The sequence below is a fragment of the Gossypium raimondii genome, chromosome 4, assembly GCF_025698545.1.
Source record: "Gossypium raimondii isolate GPD5lz chromosome 4, ASM2569854v1, whole genome shotgun sequence".
NCBI classification, from domain to species: domain Eukaryota; kingdom Viridiplantae; phylum Streptophyta; class Magnoliopsida; order Malvales; family Malvaceae; genus Gossypium; species Gossypium raimondii.
This window is the reverse complement of record NC_068568.1, coordinates 4,073,178-4,089,276: the sequence shown is the minus strand read 5'-3', so window position 1 is coordinate 4,089,276 and position 16,099 is coordinate 4,073,178. Positions and strand designations below refer to the sequence as shown.

The 16,099-nt window shown below is 31.1% G+C and overlaps 2 protein-coding genes and 2 pseudogenes across 2 annotated transcripts; all 4 read left to right on the top strand.

The window, feature by feature from the left end:
- The first annotated feature begins 1,345 nt into the window (after positions 1-1,345).
- LOC105780793 (vacuolar iron transporter homolog 4) lies at positions 1,346-2,268 on the top strand. The gene has a single exon (XM_012605300.2). The coding sequence runs from the start codon at positions 1,417-1,419 to the stop codon at positions 2,086-2,088; it is 672 nt and encodes a 223-aa protein (XP_012460754.1). The 5' UTR covers positions 1,346-1,416; the 3' UTR covers positions 2,089-2,268.
- Positions 2,269-3,183: 915 nt separating this feature from the next.
- Positions 3,184-3,715, top strand: LOC128040397 (vacuolar iron transporter homolog 2.1-like; annotated as a pseudogene).
- A 5,011-nt stretch (positions 3,716-8,726) lies between these two features.
- Positions 8,727-9,705, top strand: LOC105780855 (vacuolar iron transporter homolog 4). Its single transcript, XM_012605378.2, has one exon. It carries the CDS (start codon positions 8,798-8,800, stop codon positions 9,467-9,469), a length of 672 nt encoding a protein of 223 aa, XP_012460832.1. The 5' UTR covers positions 8,727-8,797; the 3' UTR covers positions 9,470-9,705.
- A 2,940-nt stretch (positions 9,706-12,645) lies between these two features.
- LOC105780856 (vacuolar iron transporter homolog 2.1-like) lies at positions 12,646-13,350 on the top strand (annotated as a pseudogene).
- The last annotated feature ends 2,749 nt before the right edge of the window (positions 13,351-16,099 follow it).

Genomic DNA, 16,099 nt, shown 5'->3' with positions numbered 1-16,099 from the left:
CTTATTTTTTACCCAATTAAAATTGGGTAGTTACAAAGATACTCTGCAGTGTACATTTTTATTCCACAAGTAACTTGAAAATTTGATAAGTGCTTTTTTTAAAAAAATATTTATTTTTAATATTTTATTATAATAGATCTCTTAACATTGCTTGTGAAATCTAAAACTTCAAACAGTGTATCAAATAATTTCTTGGAAAGCATAAGGTTCACGATTCAAATTAAGGCTGAAAAACAATGATATTACTTTTTCTAACACTGACGACAAATTTCTATTTACAGGAAAGAAACAAATCCAAATGTACAAATAAGAATTATAAAATACTTGAAGAAATCAACTCATATAATTCTCTTAAGCAAAACATCAATATGGGCATTATCAGAAGCTACTGCATCAGATAGAAAATTGCTGCTGGATTCTGGGAAAGCAAAGCATAGCATAGCATAGCATTTCCATTACAGGTTCATACAAGTTTAATTGTCTCACTAACACGTATATGCACTCAACTCAGCAGGCAAATGCGAGTGGCTTTGTCTTTATAAACAGCCATAATCAAAGCTTTCAAACATGTGGACCACATCTACCAAGCAATCTGGTTTTCAAACTTGCGTCTGCAAAGGGGTTTAGGGTGTTCAAACTTACGGCTTCAGGTGGAGGCTGGGGGGAGGGGGGATTAGAGATCCATGGTCGAACGTGGAGGGATTAGGTCAGTGGGCGTTTTCCGATCATGTGGCGTTGGACGATTTTTGTCAACATGATATATATGTTTTTATTTGTCGGAAAACGCTCACCTTTTAGTTTTGAGAATTCCCCATGGCTCAAGTTACATTGTTGCAACAAATAAAAACATATATCATGTGTGGAACGGTATGACCATGCTGTTCTCATTGGACCCTAAAAAACGTGAACCAAAGAAACTTATTTGGTTTTTTAGGCTTTTCTTCTTCTTCTTAAGTATAATTTCCCACTTTCGCGTAAAAACTGCACTTTCTTAATATATATATATATATATATAAATAAGAAAAATATTCATTTATCCTCCCTTTACAAGTGATCTCTTAAACTGTGATCAATGCTTTCTAAGTCAGACATCCACTAGACCTACCACAACCTGCCATCTTTACAAATTTTTACCTTTATGAGTTAATTACAGGCGTTGATTCATGCAAATATTTTTAATTATTTAAGAAATGTACCAAAAACTGATGGGCATATATACATTAAATAATAGAACGTGTGCCTTCCACACTCTTTTGTTTATTATGTAATGGCCAACCTATTCATTGTGAATCCACTCACACCATTGCAGATTTTTTCTGTATAAATTCTATCCATCAAAGGCGTGTGCCCTCCACAAGTCTTCCTATCTCACTAATATTTCTAATTCTTACTTGTATATTCTTGGTTTTTTTCATCATGGCTGCCTCGCAATCTCTTAAACTTCCATCGCTTAACAACGTTGAGATACCCGTACACATCATACACACTGAAGAAAACCAGATTCAAGAGCCTGCTGTTGATGAATTGGATTACTCCCAAAGAGGACAATGGCTTCGAGCTGCTGTTTTGGGAGCCAACGATGGGTTGGTTTCCGTTGCATCACTAATGATGGGTGTCTCCTCAGTTAAAGAAGACGTCAAAGCTGTTATCGTTGTTGGCTTTGCAGGTTTGGTCGCCGGGGCCTGTAGCATGGCCATAGGAGAGTTTGTATCTGTATACACCCAAAGGGACGTTGAGATAGCTCAAATGAAAAGAGAGAAGCGAAAGGGGTCATCAAAGAGTGATGAAAATGATGAGAAACTGCCTAATCCTGTACAAGCTGCCTTGGCGTCGGCTTTGGCTTTTGCAATCGGTGCGGTGGTTCCGCTATTGGCTGCTGCTTTTATAAGGCAGCATAAGGTGAGGATGGCAGTGGTTGTTGCGGTGGCTAGTGTGGCTTTGGTGGTGTTTGGAGTGGCGGGTGCTTTGCTTGGGGGAACTCCGATGGTGAAATCTAGCGCAAGGGTGCTTGTTGGTGGATGGATGGCGATGGGTACTACTTTTGGACTCACCAAGTTGATTGGATCGGATCATGGGATGCAATTTTGATTTGCTTCGCTTTGCTTTTGTTGTACCATTTTGTGTCTTTCTCTCAAACTTGCATCATGTTTATTTTCATGTTAACGATTAAACTTGTTTGTCTGAATCATGTATGCCAATGTCAATTGGCGACAATTGTGAAATTCAGTTTAAGTTTTATCAATAATATATAGGATTGATCATCATAAACATTATCAATTAACCTAAGTACATAAACAATCCACCAATTTAAGTAAGTCCCAATATTTCCAAAGCCTAGCAGTAGAAGAACAGCACCAAGAAATAGCCGCCTGAGAATCAGATTCAATGATGAACCTATACGCAGCACTCCACCTAGAATCGATAACCATCTGCAATGCTTTAATAATTGACCTCAACTCTGCCTCATTGGAATCCAAACTTCCCAGCAGGCCAGAGAATAAAGCCAAAATTTCACCAGTGGTCACATAGAACTCCATTACAATCAGCAGGCCCCGGTTTCCAATGTGCCGCTCTATCAACATTAAATTTAAGCACACCCATTGGAGGAGCAAACCATTTAATACCACTCCTGGAGCACTATAGCCAGAGCAAGGCAAACACAGTCTAGGATTCACCCACTACTGAGATTCCAGCACCATACCTCCCTCTTTCGAGGCTTTAACCTAATAAAGCAACCGAATCTTAGCCAGAAAAATAATCTCTTTAGACCGAAAGTTTTTCTTATTGAAAACTAGCTCATTACGAGCCAACCACAGAGACTATACGAAGGAAGCACAACACAAAATCCACCACTGTTTCAGCAAGCTTGAAAAGCAAACATTTTAGCACTGCCAAGTGCAATTCACAACATTTTAGTAAAAGATACATTAAATTAATCAATCGCTTTATTTATAAATTATATATAAATAATTATATATAATTATTCTTTTATCTTCCCGTGAATGTAGTAATTTTGAATAATCTCTAGTCTCTGATCAAACCCACTAGACATACCAGTACCAGCTATCTTTAGAAATTCAATCCTTCGTAACATTGACTTAATTACAGTTTCATACGATCTTTTTTCTTATTTCCAAATTCAAAATTTAATTAGTTTTCAGTACCCAACAGCATAAATGAGTAATGGTTAGAGTTTTTTATTAATTTCATAATATCAGGATTTAATCTCTTTTCAGATAGTAACTTAAATAGATATAATTAGAAGTTATAATGAAATTTTAAAATATGTTTAAAATTTGCACCTAATTCAACTAGTTCATACATTATCTAAAAAAATACTTTTAACAAATATAGCATTCAAATTTCAGTATATACTCTTCTTTAATTTAAGGGATCATCAGAGCGTGATGAAAATGATGAGAAACTACCTAATCGTGTACAAGCTGTTGCAGCATCGGCTTTGACTTTTGCAACCGGTGCGGTGCTTCCACTATTGGCTGCTGCTTTATAAGGCAGCCTATGGTGAGGATTGCGGTGGTTGTTGTGGTGGCTGGCTAGCGTGGCCTTGGTGGTGTTTGGAGTGGTGGGTGCTTTGCTTGGGAGAACTCCTGTGGTGAAATCTAGTGCCAGGGTGCTTGTTGGTGGATGGATGGCAATGGGTACTACTTTTGGGCTCACCAAGTTGATTGGTTCCAATCATGAGGTGCAAATTTGATTTGTGTTTGCTTCACTGTAATTTGTTTCTTCTCCCAAAAAAATTGGTTCGTGGTCAGTTTCATGAAATTTGCAAGGATTAGACATGTTTGTCCGAATCATGTCTAAATTATGAACACATTTTTGAGTATTTTGTTATGAATATTTTATAATTAAGTAGATGTCCATCAAAATAAAAATAAATTTGATGTACTTTAGGACTCTAATAGTCATTAGAAGCATAGTTTTATTTTATTTATACTTATTATGTCTATAAATATAGACTTTGGAGAATCATTGTAAGCATCCATGTTAATCAATAAAAATATGTTCTATTGCTCTCTGTTCTTTTATTTCATAATATATTTCAATTTATGGATATTTTAAGGGTTTGTTTATTTGAAAAAGAAAAAGTTTATTGGTTTGTTCACACTCTAATTTTCGTAAATTTTGATTTTAACAAGGTTTATGGAGGAGCAGGTGAAAACAGACATGTTAAGATCACATTTCATATAATTTTCATGCTACACATTCATACTTGATCTATGTCATTTGGTTATGCTAATATACGAAATTGAGGTTTGATTTAGCTATGCTAAATTTAGCAAAAGTTGTCATAGTTCTATATTAACATAATAAATGGATGAGATTGTTTAGAATACTTTTGGTTCGATAGTAAAACTTTGAGCTTATAATGTCACGTAATTATAAGGTGATAAGTAAGTAGGTATGTATGTATGTAGGTGGTCCAAGTGAAAAATTGTTAGATAATATGAGCATCACATATATAACAAACGTAGCTACATTTGATTAAAGAGAATTTTCTTTTAGATATATTCTTTTACAATAATTGTTTTTAATTTGTTGTAGCCATAAGTTGTATTTTCTTTGTAGAAATTTCCTTTTCATAAAACAATTTTGATGATAAGAAATACGTATATACTTACGTAACGTTTGTCATAATTTTATTAATAGTTCTTTTTAATTTTTTCATGAACAAATACTATTTTCATTCAAATAAAATTTATAACAACTGTCGATTGGATCTTAACTCGATTGGTATGGGCATTGTTGCCAATGCAGAAAGACGTAGGTTCGCATGCGCTGAAATGTATTATCCTCCTATTTATAGGTTAGGGAGGGACTATGGATAGTTTTAAATATTACCTCAAAAAAGAAGAAGATATGATCAGAATAATAATAAAATTGTTATATCTAAAACATTCATCTTTACTTATTTATTATAATTATTGGAGAGGAATATTGAAAAATAAGATACTTTCACCGTAATCCGTGGAGATATACAGTTAACATACTATAGGAATATTGAGTAAAATATCATTGTGTTATCATAACGTGTAATGATTAACTTACTTATTTTTTGAATAAAAAAAAACAAAATACAAAAACCTCCATAATATTTTTACCGTAAAACCATAAAAACCGAGGAATTTGAAGCTTTGTAGAGACGATGACAATTGTGGGGGAAACAAATGAAGCATCATAAAAACTGATGTGTATATATACGATTTGAAAAGCATAATCTTTATCTTTTATTCCTTTCTTTGCAATTTCCAGGAAAGTAGTTCATACAGAAAAGCAAAGAGAATTAAAGATTACGTTTGCTGCTAAATCACTTACAAAAAGCATTGCATCAAACAACTCAGCAGCAAGTAGAAACTGCTCCCAACCATTTCTTCCTTAAAACAATCTACTTTTCAATGCTACACCATACCCTCTTTCTCTCCCCCTTTTTCTTTTTTCATCTGAACAAGGCAAAGTAAAAGGAAATTGAGAAATCCATAATTAATTCCAACCCTCATTTTTTAAACAAACATTAAAAAAATTAAAAGTTATCTGAATCGATTTCTTATTTAGGGTAGGGATAAATATCTATATAAATAGCATGCGCTTTTACCTGGCTAAATCTTTGAAAAATAAGACGGTTTGGATAAAAATATAGGTCCAAAAAATGAGCTTGGACAAAAAAAAACTCGTTTAAAAAATGGGTTGAGCCTCGGGTAATGCTTTTTTATCGAGGCCCAGCCCGATCTGATCCGAATTAGCAAAAAGACAAAAAAATCTTCTATTTTCTTGCTATTTTGTTGCTATTTTTTTTGTTGTTTTCTCACTGTTTTGCTACTATTTCACTATTATGTTGCACAATTATATTACTACTATTTTGTTGTTATTGTATAACTCTTATTTTATTTTTAATTTTGTTACTATTTTAGAGACATTTGCTTGTTAAGTTACACATATCTTAGTGTTATTTAAATATAAATATTTTTTTTAAATTTATTTTCAATTTGTTGAGAAACATTTATTTTAATGTTTTTAAGTATTATATATTTTAATTTTTTATATAAAAAATTAATTCAGACTGGCCGGGCCAGACCAGAGTTTTAGCATTTTTTTCGGGTCGGGCTTGAGCCTAACAAACGGACCTAAATTTTTAACAAGGCCTGACCCATGGACTGATCTATGGGCTTAAGCATCCCAAGAAAATTGAATACAAAGCGTAAAATGGGTCTTAAGTGGTAAAAGTATCAAAAAGCCCTGTATTTAGAGGCCAATTGCATTTTGACTCATTTATTTAAAATATAGGCACATTAGCCCTTATACATTTTGAAACATACAAATTAACCCTTTCGTTAAATTTTTCTATTAACGATGATGTGAAATGTTAATTTAAATGATTAATTATTAATTTGGCCTTTAAACTATAGCTAAAATATCATTTTGATTATTTTTAAATTTTTCTTAATAATAATCCTAAAAATTAAAAAATCTTAAAAATAAATATAAATTATATAAATATATTAAAATTATGTTAAAAATTTTAACGAATTTATCCTTTAATGTTTACAAAATTTATCATTTTAGTTCTCATTCTAAAAATTCAATAAATTTGACCCTTAATATTTACAAAATTTTTCAATTTATTCTTAACTCTAAAAATTAAAATATATTTTAAAAAATATATTTTAGTCTTTTATGACCCATTGACTAACCCACATGAGATCTTAAAATAAGAAAAATAGTACATTATTTCAAGTCACTTGCAAAAGAATTCTAAAAACTTGGGATAAAACACAAAATTTACGGTAAACTACACCAGTTGTTCCTAAGCTTTGTTTAAAATTACATTTCAGTCACCCAACTTTCAAAAGTTACATAATAGTCACTAACGTTATCAAATTGTTATATTTTGATCATTTGTTCGTTAACTACCATTAAGAGGATGATGTGGCACATTAATTTAAATACTTTATTACTAATTTAGCCCTTCAACTATAGCTAAAATTTTATTTTAATCCTTTTAAAAGAAAATTAACCATAATTCTAAAAAATAAAAAAATCTTAAAATTACAGTAAAATATTTTTAAAATTATTAAAAATATTTTAAAAAATAAATTTGCTATTGATTTTATTTTTTAATCTTTTCTCCTTAAGAAATCAAAGCTAGTTTTCCATTAAAACAAAACCAAACCAAGTTCATTAAAATCAAAGCTTACATTCAAAGAAACTCTTTTTCATGGTTGGTTTTTTTTTTGGAAAATTGAGCTCTCTTTCAATAATGAAGAAATATTTCCATTTTAATAAAATTATCGATTTGATAAGAACTACTTAATGCAATGAGATACTAGTTTTACGTGTTGAAGATGCTCTCCAATGTAACTCTAAAAGCACTCATTTAAATAAAATTATGATTTTATTACTTTTGAAATACAATCAAGCTAAAAAAACAATACATTTACAGTAAACAAATTTTTTCTTTTTGCATCTCTCTTTGGCCGCAAAGAAGAAGATGAAGACAAGGAGCTCCTTTCACTATTTCTCCACCTGGAGACGTGTTGATTGCTTTGGGAGTTATATTTTAAATTAAAATTCCACTTTTTATCTTTTATTTATTCCCATAAATTTAAAAAATAATTATTTTCTAAAATTTCAAAACTCATGGAGTCCTTGTTCAGGACCCAAAAATTTATATTAAAATTCTAAACCCAAAATTGTTAAATCTATTAACTTAAATATTAAAACTTCTTAGGGTATTAAAAATAAAATCTTCAAATGGGAAAGTTTGTAATAGTTAAAGGAGTGCAAAATGAGTAATCGAAATTTTATAACGGTGATTACACACCATCAATAGATACGAAAGCAGAGGAGATGCAAAAACAAGTACTCACTAAAGTAGAAGAAAGTAATTAACCATTTAAATTAATGTTTCACATCATTATTTAACTGAAAAAAAAATAATAGAGGAGCTAATTTGTGCGTTTGAAATATATAGTAACTAATTTAACTATATTTCTAATAGAGGATTGAAATGCAATTCCTCCATTTTTCTAATAGAGGATTGAAATGCAATTCAAGAACTTCATGGTACTTTTACTTGTCATTCAAGGATGAACGAAATCAAGGTTTTGTTTAATTATTTTAGCCTATAAAGAGGTGTAGTACGTGGACTAGACACTTCAAATATACCATGTTGGGGCTGATCTATTTTCCCACTATCGTGTGGAAATTGCACTTTCTTAATATATAAAAATTAATAATTATTCTTTTATCTTCCCTTATGAATGTAGAAATTATAAGTAATCTCTTAGTCAGCAATCCACTTGACCTACCACTCTGCAAATTTAATCCATTGTATACATTTGAGCACTAAGATTTAATTAGGGGTCAAAAGTAAATGATTCAACTCATGCAATTATTTTTAATCAAAAGTTTATACTCAGTGAGTTTAAGACCTTTGAAATATGTTCAAAATTTGAAAAAACTTGATTCATATAAAAATATTTGTTGCTCCAGCTCATGGCTGAACAAATAAACTTAGAATTGATATTTAAACATCTAACATGTATGAACAGGCTCTACACTTTGGGTCGAATATGGGAATATAATCATTAATTATTGGAACGTGTGCCTTCCACACTCTTTTGTTTATGATGTAGTCGCAATCGTATTCATTGTGAATACACTCACACCATTACAGATTTTTCTGTATAAATTCTATCCATCAAAGGCGTGTGTCCTCCACAAGCCTTCCTATCTCACCAATATTCTAATTCTTGCCCTTATATTCTTGCTTTTGTTCATTATGGCTACCCCTCAATCTCTTCAACTTTCATCGGTTAACAACGTTGAAATACCCGTACACATCATACACACTGAAGAAAACCAGATTCAGGAGCCTGCTGTTGATGAATTCGATTACTCCCAAAGAGGACAATGGCTTCGAGCTGCTGTTTTGGGAGCCAACGATGGGTTGGTTTCCGTTGCATCACTAATGATGGGTGTGGCCTCGGTTAAAGAAGACATCAAAGCTGTAATTGTTGCTGGCTTTGCAGGTCTGGTCGCCGGTGCTTGTAGCATGGCCATAGGAGAGTTTGTATCTGTATGCACCCAAAGGGACGTAGAGATAGCTCAAATGAAAAGAGAGAAGCTAAAAGGGTCATCAAAGAGTGACGGAAATGATGAGAAACTGCCTAATCCTGCACAAGCCGCTGCCGCGTCGGCTTTGGCTTTTGCAATTGGTGCGGTGCTTCCACTATTGGCTGCTGCTTTTATAAGGCAGCCTATGGTGAGGATGGCGGTGGTTGTTGCGGTAGCTAGCGTGGCCTTGGTGGTGTTTGGAGTGGTGGGTGCTATGCTTGGGAGAACTCCCGTGGTGAAATCTAGTGCCAGGGTGCTTGTTGGTGGATGGATGGCAATGGGTACTACTTTTGGGCTCACCAAGTTGATTGGTTCCAATCATGGGATGCAAATTTGATTTGTTTTTGCTTTGCTTTTGCTTCATTGTAAATTGTTTCTTCTCTCAAATTTAGTTCATGGTTAGTTTCATGAATTTCGTAAGGATTAAACCTGTTTGTCCGAACCATGTCTAAAAATGTCGATAGGAGACGATTGTAAAATGCAGTTGATGTTTTATCAATAACTTTGCAAGTGTCGTGTGTTGCCAACAATATATAAGATCAATGATCATAAAATCATTTTTTTTCTAAATAATTTCACCATGTTTGTAAATTGCTTTTTTACACAAAAAGAAGAGCACAATTATAAAGAGACTTTCTCTCATTCTTTCAAAACTATAATGATTTTATTTTCATATTTTTACCATGAATTATATTAGATAGATACCATGATTGAATTTTTCAATATTTTTCAATACGTACATTTATTTAAAAATTATATGTTGCAACTAGAAAATTGGGTTGGGTGAAGTAAAGGTAATGGTTTGCAAATTAAAGAAATTTGTTTAAATAAGACTCTCGTCAATGGTATTACAAAATTACAAAGTGAATATCTCATTCTATTTCAAATAAGTTTAGTTGATAACTGTGTATACCGCAAGTTCAATAGGAGTAACTATATTTTATAGGTTTTATATATCGGTGACATAACGCAGCGGTATAAGCATGTTGTATGAAACTAAGAGGTTCTTAGAAAAAAATGAGATGAAAGATCTTAGTGACACAACTTTTGTATTAGGGATTTAGATAGATCAAGATTATTCTAGAGGTATTCTTAGATTATCACAAAGTGTCTATATTGAAAATGTATTGGTGAGATTTGATATGCAAGATAGTAAATAAAGTGATATATTTTATGTTAAAAGAGATAAATTCAATCTAGATCAATGCCCTAAAAATAATTTTGAGATTAAAGAAATGCAAAAAAAATTTCATGCTTCTGCAATAAGGAGTTTAATGTATGCTCAAGCTTGTACGTGTCTAAACATTGCAATTTGACTATGGATCACTAGAAAGTAGTCAAATGATTCATATGGCATATTCAGAAAACAATAAAGTTACATGATCACATATCAAATGTCTGATAACTTAGAAATTGTCAAGTATACAGACTTAAGTTTTTTTTGGAATATAGATGCAAATTTTTATCACTAGATTGTGAATTGTGAAAAATTGTAGTAATTTATTCTAATAACAATAGGAGCACATCAATGTCGACGTTCATAGACTTTAAACTCTTGTTTATTAAAGAAAGAGTTCGGAATGGTCAAATGCCTATAAAAAATATTCGAACAAACTCCATGTTTATGGATCCGCTTTCTAAGGGACTACCATTCAAGGTTTTTCCATGAGCACCCTACTCATATAGGTGTCATGTCATTTGAGGGCATTCAGTTTTAATAGGAGTTTGTAATTTTAAATGCTTCAATGTTATTGGGATATGATTTAGCTACGATATATATAGTGAAAGCTATCTTAGTTGTATGCTAAAATAATTAAAGGATGAGATTTTCGAAATACCTTTTTATTATGATAATAAAGTTTTGAGCTCTTAAAGTTATATTGTGGCATGTAATTATAAGGTAATATATATGTGTGTGTTACCCAAATGAGAGATAGTTCGATAATACGGACATCAAATATATGATAAAAATAATTACATATTATTTACTACAATAAAATGTTAATCAAAATTAAAATGATCTAATACGGTTAAGACATATTAAGATTCAGTTATTAAATAAAGTACAAGTCGAATATGTATGTATGCTCAACTTATTTCTAATTAATGTATAAAAGTTATATATTAGGATTATGATGCTTCTAATATCTTAACTTTGTGAAAAAAATCCACTTTCTCTAAAATAGGTGTACAAATTTGGGAGGTCAAAACCACATAATTTAAATATTTCAACATACTATTAGATTCAAGTACACTTTCACGTATCATTTTTATTCTTAATGATTTAATATAACAAGTTCTAGGTTATTAAATTTAAAGTTTCAACCATTATAATCTAAAGGTGAGTTTGGATGGGAGGTGCGTTTACTCTTAATGCAAAAATAGCGGTGGTGGTAAGATTAGATACTGTAGCGATACTGTAGCGTAAAACAAAAAATAAATTAAACGCACCGCGCTGCACCCAATCGCCCATCCAAATCTACCTTAATACTAATGTTATTTTAATTGTTGCTTTGAATCGGTTAAACTGTGTTTTAATCAAATTAGTTACATCCATCAGATCAATCAGATCGAGAAGATCTGATGCCTCGTTTAAAAAGGTCTAAAAACATCCATAAATGTACTGACAGCAAGAAGAGTCAGTGCAGGTGGAGAGCAAAAAAGTTCCATACTTAACGTGAAAACTGAGGAATTTAATTTTGGAATCAACAATTGTGGGGAAGCTGTAAGAATCAGCCCACAAAAGGAAAATAAAGCTTCCAAACATCATAAAAGCTGATATGAATATATACGATTTCAAAAGCATAATCTTTACCTTTCTTTTGCAGTTTCCATGAAAGTAGTATGTGGACTACACACTTCAAATATACTACGTTAGGGCTGATCTATTTTCCCACTTTCGTCTACACATTGCACTTTCTTTATATTGTCTATATTCTTCCCTTATGAATATAGTAATTGTAAGTTATCTCTTCGTCTTTGATCAAATGCTTTCTAAGTCAGCAATCCATTAGACCTACCACTGCCTGCCATCTTTACAAATTTAATTAATCCTTTGTATATATTTGAGCATTTCAATTTAATTACGGATAAAAAATAAATGATTTAAAACCCCGTATATTAGTCTGATGGTCAGTGTGATCATTACTCTAAGTGTAACTTAAGTTCGAGTCGTGCTAATTGCGTTGCTGTTAGGTCTTTACCTTCCTATTATAACTTACCAAAATTCAGAAAAAAACTATCAATAGATTTAGGATTCCAATCGTAATATATGTGATCTTGTAATTTATTATATATTATATTCATATTCAAATATCTCACATGTATGAACAGGCTCTACACTTTCTTAGATTTGGGTGGAATAGGATAGTGGAATCCAATTATTCAAGAAATGAACTAAAAACCGATGGGGAATATAATAATTACTTATTAGAACGTGTGCCATCGTATTCATTGTGAATCCACTCACATCATTACAGATTTTTCTGTATAAATTCTCTTCATCAAAGGCGTGTGCCCTCCACAAGCCTTCTTATCTCACCAATATTCCAATTCTTACTTATATATTCTTGTTTTTGTTCATCATGGCTGCCTCTCAATCTCTTCAACTTTCATCGCTTAACAACGTTGAAACACCGATACACATCATAGACACTGAAGAAAATCAGATTCAGGAGCCTGCTGTTGATGTATTGGATTACTCCCAAAGAGGACAACGGCTTCGAGCTGCTGTTTTGGGAGCCAACGATGGGTTGGTTTCCGTTGCATCACTAATGATGGGTGTGGCCTCAGTTAAAGAAGACGTCAAAGCTGTAATTGTTTCCGGTTTTGCAGGTTTGGTAGCCGGCGCCTGTAGCATGGCCATAAGAGAGTGCGTATCTGTAGGCACTCAAAGGGATGTAGAAATAGCTCAAATGAAAAGAGAGAAGAGAAAAGGTTCATCAAGGAGGGATGAAAATGATGAGAAACTGCAATCGGTACGGTGCTTCCACTATTGGCTGCTGCTTTTATAAGGCAGCCTAAGGTGAGGATGGCGGTGGGTAGCATGGCCTTGGTGGTGTTTGGAGTGTTGAAATCTAAGGGTGCTTGTTCGTGGATGGGTACTGCTTTTGGGATCCAATCATGGATGCAAATTTGATTGTTTTAAACTTGTTTGGGGTCTCTATGGAAATGTCAATTTCTGACTATTGTGAAATGCAGTTGAAGCTTTATCAATAATCTTGCAAGCCCCATGTGATGTCGATGATATAAAGGATCCATTAGTCCATTCCAATCAACTATAATTCAATTCAATCCCAAATTATCGAAGCACACACCTCAGTGCTTACCATATGCAAACAATTAAATATTCAATAATCTACTATTTAATTAGGATTATAGAAACACAAATCGTAAATTTTGAGTTATTCGACCTCGATTTTATCTATCTCCTTTTTACTCGAAAATTCCAGTACGACGTTAGATACGGAATAAAACAATTAAAATACATTAATATTACACAATTCAATCTTCACATTAAATTTTTAATTTTTACAAATTTCAATTTAGTCTCTAAATCAAGACTAATTTTAACATCCAATTTAATTTTATATTTTGTACTAATTTCACTTTAAGCTAAATTTAACTCTCTATATTTCAATTATATCCCTAAATTTTGATTTTTCTCAATTTAATCCCTATTGCTCAAAATGAATAATTAACTCTACAATTTAGTCCTTTTCCACTTCGCCTTAAAATCTATCTATTTAATCCCTAATACTTAAACTATTCAACAATGACAATATCTAAAATCTTGAACAATACTAAAACTTCAACATGAGCCGAATAGTTCTAAGTATGAAAATTAAAAAATAAATTAACTAACCACCGTCCAAGCTTCTTCTCCCTTTCTTTCTTTTCTTTTTAATTTGTTTGCATGTGAAACAAAAGAATGGTTTTAGTTGTTTAATATCATTATTATTATTAATTAACTAAATATATAACATACATAATTATAATATACTTATACATATACATATTTATTAAAGCATGGCAGATCACCATCCAACCATTTAATTAATGGTGTAATTTCTACTTTAGCCTCCTTTGTAGACATCTATTTTTTTCCAAGTACAATTGAAGGCTCATATAAATTTTTTTTGGGTCGTTCGAAGCCTATCCGATTTTGATCAATTTAATACATTTATTTTTCTTTCTTTTTTGGGTTTGTCAAGGGCTCAAATTATTATTATTATCACTACTACTGCTATCATTATTAAATATTATTTTTTTACAAATAGACAAGATTAAAAAACAATATATATATATATATATATATAAATGAAATGAAATGAAAGAAAATAAATGGAGGCTTTTCATATTTTATTCTTTAAAAAAGGTAAAAAAAAACAACAACCAGCTTTCTAGTTTCTTTTTTTCTTCTTCTTTTCTTTTCTTTGTCATCGACATGTCATGAGGGATTAGGTTTTGGGCTCCGATGAAATGGACGTCATCGGACCGTCGGTCCTCAGCCCCTAAAAGCCCCTAAATATTCTATTTTTCCCTCCTCTTTCTAAAATAAAGGTTTCTTTAAAAAAAAGCTTGATTTTGGGAAATTTTTTTATTTTTTATTTAAAAAAAGAAAGTTTAGATTTTAAAACTAAAAATAATTTTTAATCATTTTAAAGGAAAGTTTAAATTTTTAAAACAAAATTTTGATTTTTTCAACTATTTCAAAATAAAAGCTTTGATCTTTAAGAAAATGGTGGTTTTTAAAAGAGAAAGTTTAGATTTTTAAAATAAAAATCTATTTTTTAGTCATTTAAAGGAAAAGTTTAAATTTTTTTTAAAAAAAAGTTTTAATCTTTTTCAACTATTTCTAAATAAAATTTTTATTTTTAAGAAAGTAGTGATTTTTTTAAAGAAAATTTTGATTTTGAAAAAAAAAAAATTGGCCACCGTATGCGGCTGCTTCACCATGTAGGCCGAAAAGCCGTTAGGCTCTCCGACGGTGGAACCATGGCCAACATAGGAGGAGGAAGAGAAAGAGGAAGAGGTTTTTTTTCAAAAAAAAATGAGGTTAAAATGAAAAAATGAATACTTTTTTTTATTTATAGGTGCCAAAAATGGGTAATTTATTCTCACCCCTTACTTTTTAAATTTACAAAAAATACATCATTTTTTGCAGCAACGCCCTCACTCTCTAGCCTATTTACACTCATAACCCTTTTGTTTATTCAAACCTTCGATTTAATCTGAAATTTAAAAATTAAAAGAAAATTAATTATTACATCGGTCCTCTGTCTTCCACATTTTTATCTTTTAGTCTCAAAACCAAACTATGTCATTTTGTTTTCATCTTTAATAAATTATTTGCACTTATATATTCCTTTCATTTGCATTTATACCTTATATATTTAATATCAATTATGCACTTTATTTTAATATTTTATATTTATTCACACTTGTATAATTTTTATTTATTCTTATTTCGTCTTTATTTATTTTCATATCTATTTATATTTATATTTTTTACACATTCCCTTACATGCATTTTAATATTATTTGTTTATGTTACTTTGATTCTTTTATTGTATTATGAATAAGGTGTATTGTTGTTATTATTATCATCATCATGTCAATGTCTTATTTATTTCATTTATTTAAGTTTTCTTTTCATTATTGCCTTTTTTTAAAGAGTTTTAACTTTTCATTAACTTTACTCAATTTAATTAATTTTCCTATTTTATTACTATTCGTTTTAAAAGAGGGAACTTTAGGTCGCTTTTCATCCTATAAGTGTTGACATGAAGTTAATTAAGTAGGTGTTACATTTTAATGAAACAATAAGGTTTTTACATTCGGATTTAAGTTAGTTTTAAGATCTTATCTACCATTTACCCTAGAAAATTATAAATAATATGTAAGATTTTTTAGGGTTTTAAACTAATTTCAAATATCGTATAGAATTAGAATTTTAAATTAATAT

Coding starts and splice junctions, on each gene's coding strand:
- LOC105780793 (XM_012605300.2), top strand. CDS start 1,417: ATGGCTGCCTCGCAATCTCTTAAACTTCCATCGCTTAACAACGTTGAG.
- LOC105780855 (XM_012605378.2), top strand. CDS start 8,798: ATGGCTACCCCTCAATCTCTTCAACTTTCATCGGTTAACAACGTTGAA.